Source organism: Lytechinus pictus, chromosome 6, assembly GCF_037042905.1.
Source record: "Lytechinus pictus isolate F3 Inbred chromosome 6, Lp3.0, whole genome shotgun sequence".
In the NCBI taxonomy this organism is placed as follows: domain Eukaryota; kingdom Metazoa; phylum Echinodermata; class Echinoidea; order Temnopleuroida; family Toxopneustidae; genus Lytechinus; species Lytechinus pictus.
The window spans coordinates 20,439,470-20,459,330 of NC_087250.1; the positions used below are offsets into that span (position 1 = coordinate 20,439,470).

At 36.8% G+C, this 19,861-nt stretch overlaps 1 protein-coding gene across 2 annotated transcripts; it reads right to left on the minus strand.

Annotated features, from left to right (window-relative positions):
* Positions 1-1,694: 1,694 nt before the first annotated feature.
* LOC129263691 (L-gulonolactone oxidase-like) lies at positions 1,695-19,469 on the minus strand. Of its 2 annotated transcripts, none has more exons than XM_054901590.2 (10): positions 19,358-19,469; positions 18,496-18,621; positions 15,633-15,730; positions 15,156-15,246; positions 14,038-14,223; positions 13,354-13,541; positions 11,937-12,086; positions 9,772-9,933; positions 8,315-8,405; positions 1,695-6,150 (listed from the first exon to the last, which is right to left on the minus strand). In XM_054901590.2, the coding sequence occupies exons 1-10, from the start codon at positions 19,448-19,450 to the stop codon at positions 6,019-6,021; spliced, it is 1,317 nt and encodes a 438-aa protein (XP_054757565.2). In that variant the 5' UTR covers positions 19,451-19,469; the 3' UTR covers positions 1,695-6,018. The 2 variants fall into 2 exon arrangements, with proteins under 2 accessions (XP_054757565.2, XP_063957240.1); XM_064101170.1 differs by lacking the exon at positions 19,358-19,469 and adding an exon at positions 18,695-18,701 and having other exon boundaries at positions 4,698-6,150.
* Between the last annotated feature and the right edge of the window lie 392 nt (positions 19,470-19,861).

Consider the following 19,861-nt stretch of genomic DNA (forward strand, 5'->3'; position numbering starts at 1 on the left):
ATATCTACACACAAGTAAATCATTGTACGTTCCAAGGTAGTATAAAGCCAATGAATACCATGGTGGGGGGGGGGTTGGGATAGGGATAGTTAGTAGGAAGGGAAGGGACAAGATTCAGCCCAATGTATATTATAAAATGCATGTATAAAAATATAATATGTATAAAATAGACCTTCTCTGTAACCAGTCCTGGGGCACAGAATTATCGAAACAAAATTATTTGGATTAAGCGACTTTCTTCTTAGTACTTTAAACTAATCATTTTTCATCAAGTCAGGAGTCTTTGCAAAGATCATGGTGGACAATTTTTAAACTCTCATATTCATCCATTCTACTTCTTAATGATGAATAGTTCTAAGAAGAGTACTGTACAGTGCGTCCCACAAAAAAGGAAACCCGTTTTCAGAGATAGATTTCATGATTATTTAATATGCTTTTACTATAAATTTGATACTCATGGGAGGATTGGCTCTCATCTCTAATTTGAAACCAACAGCTTAGCAAATTGTTCACGCATGACAGATAACAAACAATAAATATTGAGACATATCAGAAACAATTTGCGCAGAAACTCGCGTGTGAATCTGAATCCACACTCATTTCAGGGATAAGTGATAATCTTAAAAAAGAATACAAAAGAAATGCTAATGAGCCAATCGCCAAATAAGCATGATCGTCGTATTACTAACCAATTTTGTCCAAGTTTTCTGTGCAACCGGGTTTTGACATTAAAATTTCAAACTCGTCTTGCTCTCTAATGCGTGAAATGTTCGTCTCATATTAGGTATCAAAATAAAGAGGAATAATTGAAATATATGATTATGCATATGAAATATCATAATTCATTTGACTTCACACAATAAAGACATGGGAGTCCCGGTTTCCTTTTTTGTGGGATGCTCTGTATATCAGGCCCCAAAAGATGGTTTAACAGATTTCACATCCTCTGTTACTATACATGTCTCTCATGCTTTCAGAGCTTGGCTACTGCATGTACATATATCACTTAAATGAAAGAAGCTACTTTTTGAGGACCTGCATTCTGACCTACATGTACTGACCTTAAAGGGGAATCCAACCCAAATAAAAACTTGTTTTTATAAGGAAAAGAAAAATCAGATAGGTTGATAGGTGAAAGTTTGAACAATATTGGACAAACAACAAGAAAGTTATGAATTTTTAAAAGTTGTAAATATTGGTAATCACTATACCCATGGAGACTTCAAATTGGCCGCATATGGGATGTCATAGTGATGTAAGGCAAGGACTACTCTTCCATGTACTCCAATACATATTATGGCTAAAATGTCATTTTTCCTAAAAGTTTTATTTCAAATTATATTTTTCTTTCATGAGGACATAAAACAATATACTACCTGGGTTATATGTAGATTACCGCCCCAGGGGAATGGGTACTTAGGAGAAAACCACAAATCCCTGATAATAAAGTACATGGCCTATGGGAAAGTTGCCCTTGCCCCTTGTCATAATTTACTTACCCAGTTGCCAATTTGAAATCTACATAGTATTAGTGATCTCAATTTTAAAGCAGCTATAACTTTCTTATAGCTTGTCCGATTTCTTTCAGACTTTCACCATTCTGTTTAATTTATTTTTCTCCTTCCCAACACAACATTTTATGGCCAAGGCTGGATTCCCCTTTAACTGAGAAAAAAATCTTATTACTTTTTCAAATCCAATTTTCAAGCCTAAAATCCTATTTTCCTACAAAAGTTGGGAAAACAAACCCAAAATCATTGAAGTTTCAAAAATGCTCTTTCTATGAGAATAGAGTTTCCCCTTTAAATCCTACTTAATTCAGATAAAAATCCTACAATTTGTCCTACTCTCTATCACCACATCACAAAACTATTCAAAAGTTTTTACAGTAACAAAGTATATGAAGAAAAGAATCCAGAGCAGTATAGAGTCATACATGTAAATCTTCAGAAAATAACTAACAGACATATATACCGGTACTGCACATACAGATGACTCTGCCCAAAACAAAAAACCTCTTTAGACAAAAGAAATCTGAATTAATTACAATGTATGAGATTCTAATTATTAGATGTCCAAAGTCCAAAAATGACTAAATTTCAGTCTGAAAGCAAATGCTTTGATTTGTATGAAAATGCAGATTACACTGTCTCTGTAATTAACTCTCTGATTTAATATTCAAGATACCACAACTGAATTAAGAATTAAATCAAGATAGCAACTGAAATCCTTTCACAGAATCTGCATTATTATTATTTTAAATGTATCTTTTTTTTACAGAAAGGAATTGCAAAACATCTCCATAATATACTAGTGCATTTTTGTTAAATCTAACATATACAAGTAATTAGGTTGCTAAATCTTAGAACATGATTAAATTTTCTCCAACCTCCGTATAAATACCAATGCCCAAGTAAACCAGAGACCGGCTTCCTAAGGACTTCAAACTATGACAACACTGTCATTATGACAGTTACCATGGTAACTGGACTCAGCAGCCAATAATAATCAATCATTCCATGGTATTTACAATATTTACGCCACCAACGCCGTCGGAAAAGTGGCGTCTATCTAGCTCTGGCGGCTCTGCAATGCAGGCGAGACAAGAATTGTTATCAATCACATTATTGATGGCTTCAAAACCTTGTGATGTCATCAACTAGCTGGTCTCACTTGAATTCTGGTGCTATGTCTGGACTACATATTAAAACAACAAACCGCCATCTGCCCTACCTAGCAATCCACATCAGACATCTAAAAAACAGCATGCACATAAACACACACACACATCCACATCAATGGATAATTCAACACAAGAATTTGTAGTAAAGCAGTATTCATAATCAAATCGCAATCAAAATTTCAAGCATCCCACCGGGCAGAATTTAACTTGACATAAGCAGCTTCCATGAACGGCTTTCCCAGCCTTTGGCAGGAAAGAATAGATTCATTGACCAAAAAAATATAACAAACAAAGTTATCCACAAGTATTGCAAACCTTTCCCATCGCTATATATCAAAAGCACAGATTCACCTGCTAACACAATTCGTAACCTGGGCCCTGTCTTCAAGCGTTACAATTGATAAGATCAAACTCAACTATATGGAAATCCATCATTGTCATAATTTTTCCTTCAGGAAATTTGCACAATACTTGGTATAAAGAAAGAGGAGCACATTAAATTGTCAAGATATTAATGAATGTATGAGCATCTAGAAAACAGTTTGAACAAGCAAGCATTTTAGATGTTGGCATTGCCTGCTTTCCATAGTTAATGGTTGATCAAAGCAATCACAGCTCTGTGTTAGAGATGGGGCCCTTCAAGTACTTAGCTGTCAATTAGAACAATGTGTAAAATTCGGACTTAGACATAGCATATAATACCGGCCCAGATGCGGAAACAATCAGTATCACAATCCAAGATGTCATGTGACCAGCTATTGCCCAACTGCATTTTAGTATTTGTACTAGGTAGCTAATAAATGATAAATGGATACTGGATATCACACTATTTTTCAAGCATGCAATTATGTACAACAGGGTCCTGTCTTACAAAGAGTTGTGATTGATCCCATCAACCACAAGTATATGGAAATAATTTTTTTCTACAGGGAATTTTAATGAGGTTCTTTGAAAACAAAGAAAAGCACACTGAATTTTCAATAAAAAGGTGCATGTTTGAATATACATCATGGATTATGGTAAATGGTCGTAATATTTTACCTGATTACTGAGAAAGCATGAATGCTTGTAAGCACGCAACCAGAGGACCGACGACTTAATTTCCGCTCCGAGGGACCTGGTAGTGAGGATTAATGCCTTACCAAAGGGCACTAGCGCACCAAATGGGAATCGAACCCGGGTCACCAGAATCCGAAAACCCTACTTTACCAACTGAGCTAGCGGGCCTCCTCATATCTAGAAAATATTATGAACATGCATTTAAGATTTTGACGTTGCTGGCTTTCCATAGGTGTAGTTGACTGGATCAATCGCAACTCTAAGACGGGACCCTGACAATTATAGAGTTGAGCACATAAAATTTGACCACAAAATGAAGAGCACGACCTTCTACCTCACAGCAAATGATTTTATCAATTCCATGATTTACAAGAATATCTTAAATAAATAAAACTTCCGAGACCTTTTGGAAGAAACTGACAATGTCCATGATTTCAAAAGTACATTATATTATTAAAATACATGATATTGAATGACTTTTGTAATTTAGAAAAAAGGGTGAATTCCTTGAACTTTCCACATTTCTAATTCAATTTTTAATTTTAATTTTTTTTTCTGAGGTAATGGTTTGGATTTTTCTGATCATCTAGAAATTCCTCTGACCTATTTGAGTGCCATGAGCCACCTGTAAGACAATACTGGCTAATTTGGGAAACTTATCCACGTATGCAAGGAGGAACATCCTGTTGGGATGAAATATCTTTCAATAGAATACCTAATATTAGGAGTGGGCTATACATTTGTCGAAAATACTTTTACTGGTTTTTTTTAATACGGCAACAGTTTTTTCTAAATTCCTTGTAATGTATCTGAACATGAAATGACAATATATTTTGTCTCGGGTCAGAGAAAAAGTGTGCCGGGCCAAAATCCAAAATGGCCACCAACCCCCCCCCCCCCCCCCCCAAAAAAAAATCACATCTTCCTGTCCCCCAAAATATATCAATAGACACCAAGACCAGAGAAGAAGACAACCGAACTAGGAGGTTGTGGCCCAAACTGTGATTTTGGGGGGTTTTGGCAGCCATTTTGTATTTTAGCCGGGCCTCCCTTTTTTCTCGTACCCGAGACAAAAACAGATGTCATATCATGTTGACATACATTAAAAGGAATTTTTTAAACCTGCTGCCATATCGAAATGACAAAAAAAATATTTTGGACCCCTGTATAGCTCACTCTTATAATAAATATCTTCCCAAAGAAGCCTCAATATACCTTTGTTGGTCAGGCAACAGAGTCTACACGCAGTCAAAAAGAATCTTTTCCAGATAGGCATTGAGGAACATTCGTACAATCATGTTAGATTCTTCCGGACAAAGCCCCAGGACACCACCCCAATGACCCCGCAGGATAATGCCATCAGCCAGGAGGCGAAGTCTAGTCTAAGAATATCCTCTCAAGATACGTGTTTAGAAACATCCCATTGGGATCTAATCTCTTACGAACATGACGGCATTTGAGAGATTTCTTGTACAATGATGTTAGTTTCTTCCGGACAAAGCCCCAAGACCTCCCTGATGAACCCGCAGGATAATGCCATCAACCAGGAGGCGAAGTGTAGTCTAAGAATATCCTCTCAAGATACGCGTTTAGAAACATCCCATTGGGATCTAATCTCCTATGAACATGACGGCATTGGAGAGATTTTTTGTACAATGATGTTAGTTTCTTCTGGACAAAGCCCCAAGACCTCCCTGATGAACCGGCAGGATAATGCCATCAACCAGGAGGCGAAGTGTAGTCTAAGAATATCCTCTCAAGATACGCTTTTAGAAACATCCCATTGGGATCTAATCTCCTATGAACATGAGGGCATTTGAGAGATTTCTTGTACAATGATGTTAGTTTCTTCCGGACAAAGCCCCAAGACCTCCCTGATGAACCCGCAGGATAATGCCATCAACCAGGAGGCGAAGTGTAGTCTAAGAATATCCTCTCAAGATACGCTTTTAGAAACATCCCATTGGGATCTAATCTCCTATGAACATGAGGGCATTTGAGAGATTTCTTGTACAATGATGTTAGTTTCTTCCGGACAAAGCCCCAAGACCTCCCTGATGAACCCGCAGGATAATGCCATCAACCAGGAGGCGAAGTGTAGTCTAAGAATATCCTCTCAAGATACGCGTTTAGAAACATCCCATTGGGATCTAATCTCCTATGAACATGACGGCATTGGAGAGATTTTTTGTACAATGATGTTAGTTTCTTCCAGACAAAGCCCCAAGACCTCCCTGATGAGCCCCCAGAGTAACACCGTTGGTCAGGCAGCAAGTCTAGTCTGACAAAATCCTTTCTAGATACGCGTTGAGGAACATCCCGTGAGGATCCAGTTTCTTCCGAAGATCACAGAACTCTGTCCATCTTGGGTAAAGCTCGGATAACTCCTTGTTTCTCAGAGGGTGCTCCTGAAAAGACAAATTTAAAAGGAAATAAAATGCACTCCGCTATTACTGGACAGATCACCTGATAGTATGTGCTTCAGTGAATGGAGATTTTCTATGACTCTTTTATCCAAAGGGCTTGTTTGTAAAAACAAGTGGAATGCCTCTGGCCGTCTCACCTGCATCACGCGATTCAATATAGCAGCAGTGCTGATTTTGAAAACTACTATAACTCGCACAAGATGTTCAGTGATACTTGGTTACTCTTATTTCCACGTTTTATGAACTAGACCAATACACTTATAGAGATATGATGGCAATTCAACAAATACCCCCAACGTGGCCAAAGTTCTTTGACCTTACATGACCTTTGACCTTGATCATGTGACCTGAAACTCGCACAGGATGTTCAGTGATACTTGATTACTATTATGTCCAAGTTTTATGAACTAGACCAACACACTTTCAAATTTATGGCTGTAATTCAACAAATACCCCAATTTGGCCAAAGTTCATTGACCCTAAATGACCTTTGACCTTGATCATGTGACCTGAAACTTGCACAGGATGTTCAGTAATACTTGATTACTATTATGTCTAAGTTTCATGAATCAGATCCATAAACTTTCAAAGTTATGATGGTAATTCAACAGATACCCCCAATTCGGCCAAAGTTCATTGACCCTAAATGACCTTTGACCTTGGTCATGTGACGTGAAACTCATGCAGGATGTTCAGTGATACTTGATTAACCTTATGTATAAGTTTCATGAACTAGGTCCATATATTTTCTAAGTTATGATGACATTTCAAAAACTTAACCTTAGGTTAAGATTTTGATGTTGATTCCCCCAACATGGTCTAAGTTCATTGACCCTAAATGACCTTTGACCTTGGTCATGTGACATGAAACTCAGGCAGGATGTTCAGTAATACTTGATTAACCTTATGGCCAAGTTTCATGAACTAGGTCCATATACTTTCTAAGTTATGCTGTCATTTCAAAAACTTAACCTCAGGTTAAGATTTGGTGTTGACGCCGCCGTCGCCGTCGCCGCCGCCGCCGCCGCCGTCGCCGTCGCCGTCGGAAAAGCGGCGCCTATAGTCTCACTCTGCTATGCAGGTGAGACAAAAAAACAGCAAAATTAAATTAATTAAATCCTGTTAATGAAAATATACAATGTTGGGTATGCGTCCTGAAGGACGCGAGCTATAAAGCTGCCATGGTAAAACTCAAGCTTCTAATATTAACATTACACAAGAGAACCCTATTCTTAACAATAGTGTCGCTAAAGCGAGCACATACATGTAATACGCCCACCTGTAACGCGGAAAATGTAGTTATTGGTCAGTCGAGAAAAGTGGGAGGTGGCGACTTCACCTTTGACCTTCTGACCTCAAAATTCTTAACAAGAGTGTCGCTAAGGCGAGCACATAATACGCCCACCTGTAACGCAGAAAATGTAGTTATTGGTCAGTCAAGAAAAGTGCGAGGTGGCGACTTCACCTTTGACCTTCTGACCTCAAAATCGATAGAATTCCTGGGATTTATGCTAGTATCATACACACCAAATTATATGAGCCTTGGTTAAATTAAACTTAAGTTATTGCGTTAACACGGACTTCAGAACGGTAAGATGAAAACATTCTTGACCTTTGTCCTTTTGACCTCAAAATCAATTGGCTTCCTGGGATCCATGCTACTATCATACACACCAAATTATATGAGCCTAGGTTAAGTTAAACTGAAGTTATCGCGTTTACAAGGAAAAGCTAACGGTCGGACGGGCGGACAGATGGACAGACACAGAGCGTGATACCATAATACGTCCCGACCCGTCACCGGGCATATAAAAAGAGTATAATATCTCAATATTCATGATTTTGCTCTAGATGTCTGATTTGGATTATCCAATGGCGATTGGATATAGCAGTAAGCACCTATTCCTTTACATTACAAAGCACTGCACACGTACTACTCCATGTTTGGGCCACTAATAATTCGACACCTCAGAATAAGCTTAGTCCATGCAATCCATTGCCCTCTTAATACAATGGGATGGGATTGGGATTTAATGGCTAACTTTTTTATAATTAAAAAATATTGACTAGCTCCTCTTTGGGGAATATTAAATATATTGCCCTGTTGCGGGCTATATATTTACTATTCCCTCAAAGCTTCTTTTACCTTAGCCCAATGAGGTCTTCCCCCTGCTCTTTTCAAAATGTCCTCATAAACCACCCAGTACTTGGTGTTCAAAGTTTTTCTTCCATAAGGCCTAATAAGAGATAAGATATAACAAAATTAAATACACATGACTTAAAATGAATAAAATCCATATTCATTTTTTGTACATCCAAAATTGAATATATATATAATTTGAATACCTGTACATGGAAAATTCCTTAAAATATTTTTTTCTATTCCAAAATTAATACATATGTATAAAATTTTAATTCATTTGAGTAAACAGGCTTATTTGGATAATTCAAAACCTTGACAATCATTCAAAGGCTTCAGGCAATATTGTCTATTTTTATTATCGTGAGCTACTTTTCACAGGTTAAAACAAAACAAAACAAAACAATAACTTCTTTGCATGTCACATATGGGGTAATTGTGACAAGATCAGGGTTCCCAGCTTTTCAAGAAAACAAAATTCCCTGATTTTTTTCCCTGATGAAGTTTAAAAGTTCCCTGATAATTATTTAAACCCATTCCCAGTTTCACATGTTTTCTAAGTTGTTGCAGTGAATTACATGTATTTTTAGTATCAAAACAATAATGTAGAACTAATTACTTTCTTAGTACCACCATAACCAGTCATTCAATGGATGTTGTTTTGATGTGTAACAAAACATGAGAGTCTGACTGACCACCCTGCTTTTCACTTTTGGGCCGATCAAAATTCCCTGATTTTTCCCTCATATGAAGCATTTTCCCCTGATTTGAGGTATTTTTAAAATCAAATTCCCTGATTTTTCCTGACTGGAAAAAAGTAATTAATTTTCCCTGATGGGCTGGGAACCCCGCAATATATATGGTAAGTGACTTTGCAAGCAAACAATAACTTTATTTTCAGGGGCTACTTTTCACAGCTTACTGCCTGAGTATGCAACATTGTAACATGGGGAGGGATCTTTCTTTTTATGTTTTATTGTAATCTATGTTTTCAGTATCAATCTTTGTGTACCTTTTAAATATGTATACGTTTACCTATTTAGCATTTTCTTAATTTGATTTAAATAAAAATAAAAAAATCAAGGATAAGACCACCATAATCATGTGTTTAATGACGTTAACTGGCAGTTGCTGGTATTTGTCTTCATCCGCCACTGATTTTATTGTATTACTCTATTTTTAAGTATTTCTATTTATCATGCTGGTGTCATTTGTTTTACATTGTACAATATTGTAATATGTTTGAATCTTAACAGGGCTCTCTTGCAAAGCAGTTTTGTACTGAAGAGACTACCGTGGGTAAATATAACAAAATAAATAAATAAACATTGGATAAGCTTTTAACATTGCAATGAACAGGGAATTCCAGGGCTCCTTTTTGTGTATCAAGGGCCCTTTTGAGCATTTCAGGGGCAAAATCATCCTGAGCCCATGTGTAAGTTTTTCTCCTGGCCTACATGTACCTGAAATGGATGATGTTGATGAAGCACGTCTCTCTCCCATTGGCCGGGCTTATCATGATGTCATCAGATCGTGTAAAGCGAACCTCTGTCGGCATGTGCGCATAGAAACGTCTCTTATCAATGTTGTCTCTCAGCTCTCGCAAAACTTCACCAGTCTTGTTCCTGATGATAAAAAAAAAATGATGAAAGGCATTTATTCAGTGCCATTTATCTATAACTATAACTTTAAAATTTTACAATTTTTAGAACTTTTTAAACTCAAACATATAATTGAATAGGTTTACAGGTGTTTTTGTAATGCTTTTAATGCATGTATTTCACATTGTAACAACTAAAAGGAAACGATATTTTGATTTTTATACCAATATTTCACTCATTTTTATCAAAATTTCTGTATGTGGTGGAAGACATTTATATCATTTTACAAAAATACATCATCTTTTATATTTTAAGTAAATGTTTTCAGGTTTGAGCAGGACGGATTCTTGGGACGAGCGATCACTCACCCCCCCCCCCCCCCGCATACTTTTTTTTATCCGTATGCTTAATGAGTACAAGGTGCCAGGGGTGACTGCTGGGTGGGTGAGTTCAGTTGTTTGACTTAAGTGTCTTTATGGTCGTTGGATGAATGAGGAGCGTGGTATGAATATAATGTGAGTGTGTTTTGTTTTGAAAGTGATTGTTAGTCGGCCCTATTAATGCATAGCTCCGGTGAAGTTAGCTGACCCTACAAAGTTCCACATGAGCGATGGATTTGAATAACCAATTCCATTGCTCAGGTTGAATGGTGTTGTGGGATTAGCAATCCTTGGCTGGAGCTGTGCATTGGACTTGACTGCTCGCTCGTCCCCAGACACCCTCCTGTCTTTCGTTTTTGTTCCTGCTTAAAATAAGTTTTTTATTGTTTGAATTAAGATGTTTATCAATAAGCATCCTTCCACCACCTCATGTGTTTGTATTTTTTTATTACTTCATCTTTTCCTTTTAGTATACATAATATATTAAGTTGCATTATATTTTCGTCATCATTTCAAGTTTGATGTTTTTAAATCTGTACACTCTATGTATATATGCCTGTAAATTGTACGCAATTCAGCTTTTTGGCTGCAAAGTGCAATAATTTCAATAAAACCTTTTCAATTTCAATTTCAATTTCAATATATGACAAGCAGATGTATCATGGGGGCCGTTTCATACAGCAGTTCGTAAGTTAAGAGCGACTTTAAGAACGACTGGTGAACCTTTCTTACACGCTAAATCATAGCCAATGAACATTTTGGTGTATACATTTGACCACAAAGATCACTAGTCATTCTTAAAGTCACTCTTAACTTAAGAGCAGCTTTATAAAACACCCATCAGGTCATTTGATTGATCATGCAGCCCACAAAGACAACATTATACAAATAGCGAATGGGCATGAGTGCGATGGTGCAAGATTTCGCATGAGGTGAAAGAAAGATGCTCTATTCAACGAGGCGTTAGTCGAGTTGAGTACAGCGTTTCTTTCTTTCACCGAATGCGAAATCTCGCACCATTGCACGAATATGAATATTCGCTATTTGTTTTGTAGAACGCCTCGGAATCTAGCGAAAATACGAAAAAACATGAGTTTTTTCCTGCAATAATCTATGAAAAAGGAGCAAAAATATTGAAAGCGAAAAGCAAAACCCCACAAGCGCACATAACCTTGGGCAGCATTGCGCATTTAGCCAGCAGGCTATACGCGTATTGCACCTTCATTTTTACTGAGTGCAATGAATTAAATCGTATTGTGACGTCACCTCCTAAAGCCGTGCAACGGTACATTTTGGATGGTACGTCTTGTGCGCAACGGTACAAATGTTTGACATTCAGTCTTCCATTTGCTCGCGTACAACAAGCTAAGTAGGCGTTGTACAATATTCTTGCACTAAACGACTTTGTCCATTGCACGCTTGCTGAGACCCCCTGCACTACACGAATAAAACACTCAGAATGCAGCAGGGTATAACATCTACAGTTGAGGCCGGAAGTTTACATACACCCAGGAAATTCAAGGAAAAGTTGACACTTGCCAAACTTCATAAAATTTACTGTATCTTATAGAATATAGTGCTATCATTGCGCGACTGCCCGACCGGACGCGATAACTTGATGCGATGGCACAAAAATGGTAACCTCACCTCGGGACGTTCCATTCAGTGACAAGCTGTTTAAAGAGGCAGTCAAAATTGAACACTCTGTGCCCGATGTCCACCCTTTCCTTCGGTTGCGAGGAAAATATCAAGAAATACAACCAGTTGATCCAGGGAACAAGGGGTTGATAAAACTCACTGAAATTAAAAAGATTTAAAAAAAAGTTTATTAGAGATCACATTATTTTGTTATTATTATTGTTATTATTATTATTAGTAGTAGTAGTATTATTTCAAAATGGGTGTGTACAGAAGCAAATCACATGACCACCCAAGTGTCTGTATGTATAATTACAAACTATATTCTAAAGAACCAAGTCAATTCAGGAATTTCAAAATCTTTGTACCCTAATTGTGACATCACTCCTTTGTTTTCATTGTGTGAAGGGCTGAATTGAAAAGTTATTAAAATCTTGATTATTTGATTTGTGACCTCATATGGGAGCACCATTCCTAGATAGCCAATTGTAAGAAATCAATGAAATGCCATTTTCTCAGAAAATTGAAAATGGTTTTTACTGCACTTTTTGTACTTTATTGAGAAATGCCATTTGTCGTAACGATCTCAAAATGAGTTGCTTACTGACTTATCAGAGCGATCAATGCGATGTTATTTACTGGGTTGAAAGCCATTGATTATATTTACATTAAAGCAGTCCTCAACTACTCATACCTGGCCAGTTTCCTGACCCATAATGCTAGTGTAGTCTAGTAATATAGACCCACTTGGATGATAACATGCTAATTAACTACTCAATACATTTTTACCGCAATAATTATGTTGCTAAGTAGCAAAACAATTATTCTTCATCTCAAAACATTTTAGTTTCTCTACACAAATACAATAAAAGGTTAATTTATTCTCTGTAGTATTAGTAGATAACGTACATTTTAAGACTACAATACATGTATGTATTTATAACACACAGTCAATGAGAGACCACACACAGTTCACTCCCCCTTTAAAAGAATATATTTGATATCAAATATAATTGCCAGCTGAGGCAACCATCTCAAAATGAGTTTGAACAGAATCTAATAAAATGGCCACCCAAATGTTTGTATGTACAAATAAAAAAATATGTGCTACTAACTCTTAGAAAAAATGTGTAATTGCTGAGAAATTAGCAAAGTAAGCATAGAATTCCATAAAATGTCCGGCAAGTCATATTAATACACTCTCCCACATATGCTGTTCTGTGTTAGTGATCATCCAAACTATCTGTTTTGAACTAAGATTTTGTGATTTTCACAAAGATAAGTTTGCATTAATGTTCTAGATCTAGATCTGTGATAAATATGTGGCAATTAAAATGAATATTAAAGACTTTCTCATGAAATAACTCTTTGCTGCAGCTACTTTTGTTTACCTTCAATCTCAAACTTGCAATTACAATGTACATACCTAAGCCAGAGGGAGAATTCCATCGCATGGTAACCGATTAACTTGTTCCAAAACCATGAGGGTGGTGTCGTAGAGATGCTCCTCTCTGTGCGATTAAGCTTAGATATCACCACCATATCGGTATGAGGGTACCAAAGAAAACGAAAATGCTCACTCCCTTCAACATATGCATCTAAATTATCCAGGACCTGATGGAAGAGAGATTCAATTGCGGGAATAATTATCATTGTCATCGTTGTCATTGTCACCATCATCTTCATCACCATCATTACATTCGTAATGAAATTCATGTATATCGTCAAATCATCACCATTTCCATCATCATCTTCATCATCATCACCATCATCCTTATCATCATCGTCATCATCATCATCTTAATGATCTTCATCATCATCATCATCCATATCATCATCTTAATGATGTTCATCATCATCACCATCATCATTATCATATCATCACCATCATCCATATCATCATCTTAATGATCTTCATCATCATCATCATATCATCATCACCATCATCATCATCATCACCATGATCTTCATCATCATCATCACCATCATCATTATCACCATCATCACCATCATCTTCACCACCACTACATTATTGTCATATTTATCAGCACCATCGTTTTCCACTACCATCATCATCATCATTACTATCATCGCCACCACCACCACTTACGTCATCAAGTGTTGTGGAGGTCTGAATCTCATGCAGCCTGTATGCCGGTTCACACTGTATGGTCACTGTGAGAATAATACCAAGAGCTCCTAGCCCACAACAGGCAGCGCTGAAAACATCCGGGTTTTCTGAGGCTGAGCACTGCAAGACTTCTCCTCGCCCAGTCAACAGCTCCAAGCTAACGATCTAAGTACAGAACAAAGAAAAAGTTACCTTCACTTGCAATATATATATTGTCCCAATTACACAAATCACTGATGTTGCAGTATTTTGCTTCAAATCATTCAAATTTGGCAGCTATGTTGGTTAAAATGGGAGGTGGATACTAGTACTGCCCAATTTCTCAAATCATGCACAAGAGTGAGAAACAAAGAAATCCCTTCTTTATACAAGACATATATTTGGTAAATTGGACAATATACAGCTGTGCTCAAAAGATAGTGAACCCCTCTACAAAATGCACTACTTCATTGTGGGTGTTGAATGTTGACACTACAAACGTACAACACTACAATGTTCAGTGAGCCTAGAGAAACAAACTTGATTGAATGTTATATCGCCTGACTTCACAATTAAATATCTGAAACATGTCAGAACTTGAAAACTTGATATATGTTCATATGTTAGGGTTCACTAACTTTTGAGCACCACTGTATATGGCAAGTGAGCAGGCAAATTCTATTTATTTATTTACTTATTTATTTATTCATTCATTTATTTTGATTTTTCATTCATTCATTTTTTTTTCTTTTGGGGGGCCTACTTTTCAGATCCTAATGATTTAATCTGCAACAATGAATAGGCTTTGACATTGCAGTGAGTGGAGCATGTTGGGGGCAAAACAGCCCGAGCCCACATGGCATTTTTCCCCCTGGAACTAATGGGGGTTTTTCCGTTTCACACCGCGCCAACCTTTGCAAGAGCAAATCAATACTCTGCACCTCTAAAATCAGTATTTACTGTAAAATCAGTGTTTATACCAATAAATGAATAAATAAATGAATAAATGTTACCATTGAAATCTGTTTTTAATTATTTATTAGTATTATAAATTTTCACATTTTGATAAGAGTTAGTCAGTTTAATATTCAAGCTTTCTAATTGAAAGGTATTATTACATTTGTTGCCATGATACCGTGATTGTATCCAGTGCCGTGAGTACCGGTTGAAATAGCGCCAGCTATAGTCTGCTCTGAGATAGCTCCAAGTCTATGGGATAAACAAATGACAAAACAAAAAGGAGATAACATTGAATATGGGTCCCTGTTTCAAGGGGGATAGTTCACAAAGGTCATCAGAATAATATCAGATGTGTATGATATTTTGCCCATTGAATTCTACTCTATTTATATAAATGCATATTACCTCTAGGCCTCCTTGGCAAGTTAATACTTTTATATGTACAGATAAGTTTGCCTAAGTCGTATCTTTTGGGACCACAGACTTTTGTTCGAATTAGGGAAATAGGTACACGTTTAGAATAATCTGGTCTAAACATTGCTTTGACTTTCGGCAATTATTCGACTTATGGAAGGTCGACTTATTTTCAGCACAGCGAACCCCTTTAATACAAGCCCTGAGTGATGTGTACTTACACACTAAGAGCAAGTCCATGTCTTGGTAGGATATCAATATTGAGTTTCTCCAGCTTGACTCCAGCCTCTACATGAATCTGACATTTGTCAACATCAACCTGAAAAAAAAAAGAAAAAAAATATGTTGAATAGCGCTATCTGCGGCGAGAAACAGGCAGTGCACAAGATGGATCAACATTGAAGCTGAACCCAAAAGTAGACAAGTTTGAAGCCTCCGATATTAGTAGTTGTGAAACTGTATTGTAGTTATTAGTTACAGTAGCTGTAGAGGAAACAATATCGAACAGGCTAAGTATCTCATTTTCCCATTCAATTGACCCAGTCTCCTGATGAAATTGACACTCCAGACCACTAACTTTTTAAGTGGTAAAGACAAATGGTTTCAAATTTTCTGACGAGAACAATTTATCCCATAATTTTATAGGCAATAATTCAAATTCCACATTTTAGGTTGACTTAACATGGATTTTATACATCTTATTATGATAATCCATACAGTTTAGAATAATATTTAGTCATTCTTAATAAAGTTGTCATCTTGCTTTGGGAATGTGAAATTTTAATTTCTCTATAATTGTTTTCCAACTACATGTACATCTGGGCCCCGTCTTACTAAGAGTTAACCCTAATTCTCCAGGGGGGGGGGCCATAATGGCCCCCCCCCCTTGACAATTTTCGCGATATATCTGCTGCGCAAATTTTTTTGACCTCGCCGCTCACTGACTTTTTACTTTCAAGTCTCGCGCAAATTTTGAGACCAAATTTGTGACGCCCGGGTACACGGTTACGACATTACGCAACATTATGTAAGTGCATGTCAGACCCAAAATTGCTCATAAACGTGATTTCATGTACAAATCCAATGCAAATTGTGTATTCAGCCAAAATTCATAAATGTATCATTATTTCTACTTTTACTGATTAAACTGAATTAATTTTGCCTTGTTTATGATCAGAACTAAGTCTGGAATGATTTCCATTGAAAAAACAATAAAAAACAAAAAGTAAAAAAACAAAGAAATACATAAGAAATTCATAAAACAATAAAATACATAAGAAATTGATTTCCGAACCAAAGTTTTTTTAATTGCGATTGTTAAGATTGCTACAAAGAATTTTTTTACAAAAAATTAGCATTCTAGGAGCTTTATTTAGTGAATTATAGCAAAAAGTATGATTTATGCATAAATTAGCATAATTAATTCATATAAAATAAAATCTCATTATTTTGGAAAATTTTACCATACAGCCTTGTAGATTACATCGCACACTACCAGTGTGCAAATTTTTGCGTCGCTCGCGCAATCGGCGGCCGAGATCTTAAGGGGGGGCCATAATGGCCCCCCCCCCCCCCCCCCGGGATTGACAAGAATCAAAATACCCCGGGAGATTGAGGGTTAAGATTGATCCAATCAATCGTAACTCTATGGAAATCCATCAGTGTCATAATTTTTTCAACAGGAAATTTGCACAATGTCCTTTGTAAACAAAAAGAAGCACAGTGAATTTTCAAGAAAACAATGAATGCATGAAGAATATGCATCATAGTTGGAAAATATTTTAAACAAACATGAATAATAGATGTTGACGTTGCTGGCCGTCCATAGTTGTGATTGATCAGATCAATCGCAACTCTTTGTAAGATGGTGCCAGGTCTCATTCTATATGGTCTTATCCTAGTTCCTCTACAACCAATTTGTCTATTAACAATTCATTTAGCCCATTCGCCAGGCATTTTGTGTAATTTCCAAATAGGAAATAGTCGTCTAATACCCACTTGGTTTAACACTTCAATAGTCTATATGTGTTTATAAGAAAAAAATTAATTTTACAAAAACATATAATACGTAGACCAAGAAGAAGTACGACCAACTGGGAATTAGACTAAATGAGAATTCGACTAAATGAGAATTACACTATTAAAGTGGGTTTTACACCAAATGCAGAGTGGATCAAACAGCAATTAGACCACATTTTTAGTAGACCAAATGGGCTTAGCCAATGTGGAATTAGACTACAGCGTATCAGGTACCAGATAAGTAGACCAAATGCTTGTTGACTAAGACAATAAACTAGGTTTGGAAATAATTTCTGAATTTGCTGGCTATTCATTTTTATATTTGAAAGCTACTTTCTTGCACTAATGTCAATTGAGTGGTAAATACATAAATTTATATTAGAGATATTGTCTGAGGCAGATCTGACAGCAACTCTATTGAAGTTGTTTGATCCAAAGAATTTCATTTGGGTAAAATTAGGGGTGATTTGGGTTGTTATTAGGGCATAATCAACGCATCGCAATCATCTTTTGCCAACACCAACATGAAGCGTCATGGTGTAGCGGTACTGAGTCTCGCCTTGTAATCAGAGGGTAGTGTGTTCGAATCCCACCATGGCCTAGCGTCCTTTGGCAAGGCGTCAATCCACACTTTGCCACTCTCCACCCAGGTTTTAAATGGGTACCCGATAGGATGCGAAAGCCTAATTTACGAAGTATGTATAGCAACTGAGTCTTGGTACTCTCGTTGGATTGCTCCCCTGGGAGTGGTGGAAATGCATACATTGTATGCGGGCATGCCAGGATCCGAAGCCTGGTGGGTGTTTCATAAAGCTGTTCGTAAGATAAGAGCGGACTTTAAGAACAACTGGTGATCCTTTCTTTTGGTAAATGCTATGTACCATTGACAATGGTTTAGCGCGTAAGAAAGGTTCACCAGTCGTTCTTAAAGTCGCTCATAACTTACGAACAGCTTTAAGAAACACCCACCTGGGGTGGTAAAGCACTGTATATAAAGTGGATTATTATCATTGTCATCCATCATTATTATTATTATCATTATTCTTAAGCCCATCATGTGCTCACCGATATGACTTTGTTGATGTGTTTCATGTTGATCATGTATCCCGTTGTACAGGCGATATCTGATGGTGAATGCCTACTGCCACAGACCTTTACTCTCTTCCCTTCTTTACGAGCCATGTGGACCAACTAAAGTATATCAAGATAAAACATCATTAAAAGGGATACTCAAGGCTGAATATAAAGCTTGACTTTCACAGACCTGGGTAAGCTCTAATGTTTTGTGGTTCAAATTGCCACTCAGCCTTCCAGGAAATAAGATTGAGATGCTCTAAAATCCTAAATTATACAACATAAAGCTTGATTTTCACAGACCTAGAACCGTATTGCTCTGAAATGTCTTGTGGTTAAAATTGCCACTCAGGCTTACAGAAAATAATGTTGGAATGCTCAATAATACACAACATAAAGCTTGATGTTTACAGACCTGGGTAAGCTCTAACGTTTTGTGGTTCAAATTGCCACTCAGGCTTACAGAGAATAACATTGAGGTGCTCTAAATTATACAACATAAAGCTTGATTTTCACAGACCTAAAACCGTATTGCTCTGAAATATCTTGAGGCTAAAATTGCCACTCAGGCTCACAGAAAAATAATGTAGGAATGCTCAATAATACACAACATAAAGCTTGATGTTTACAGACCTGGGTAAGCTCTAATGTTTTGTGGTTCAAATTGCCACTCAGGCTTACAGAGAATAACATTGAGGTGCTCAATAATGTAACATAAAACTTGATTTTCACATTCCTGTTAAATACCTGTAAGTTGGGAAATGTCTTGAGGTTAAAATTGCCACTCAGGCTTACAGAAAAATAATGTAGGAATGCTCAATAATACACAACATAAAGCTTGATTGTTACAGACCTGGGTAAGCTCTGAAATGTTTTGTGGTTCATAGTACCGCTCAGGCTTGCAGAAGAATGTCTCTGCCCAGTTTCTGAAGATGTATCCCTCCATGGTGGCTGGTTATATCTGGGGGAAATAGAAACAAATGAACTTGGTGGTGATTTTTTTTTATCCGATTGCAAGGCATGAATGCTTGTACAGCAAACAACCAGGGCCTGCTTCATAAAACTTGAAGACATTTACAATACCGTTTAAAGGGAAAGTTCACTCTGACAAAATTTTATTGTAAAAATAGAAAAAATAATTTAAAAAATATTGGCGAGGTTTGAAGAAAATCCATCAAAGAATTTGTGACGTCATATGCCTGCATCGATCATATGGTAAAAATCAATGAAATTTCATTTTCTCAGAAATTTGATAATTGATGGTTTTTATTTTCAGTACCGGTATATAGCGGCATATCAATAAACAAATGGTTTTACATCCGCCCCTAAAAAGTAAATAAAAATTAAGTCATCATGA

What these genes read in the sequence shown, in the direction of transcription:
- LOC129263691 (XM_054901590.2), bottom strand. Translation starts at nt 19,450, where the DNA reads ATGGAGGGATACATCTTCAGAAACTGGGCAGAGACATTCTTCTGCAAG. An exon ending in ACATTTCAGAGCTTACCCAG is followed by an intron (nt 18,622 to 19,357) that starts GTCTGTAACAAT and finishes GATATACTTTAG; the next exon opens with TTGGTCCACATGGCTCGTAA. An exon ending in GAAGACCTCATTGGGCTAAG is followed by an intron (nt 6,151 to 8,314) that starts GTAAAAGAAGCT and finishes TTGTCTTTTCAG; the next exon opens with GAGCACCCTCTGAGAAACAA.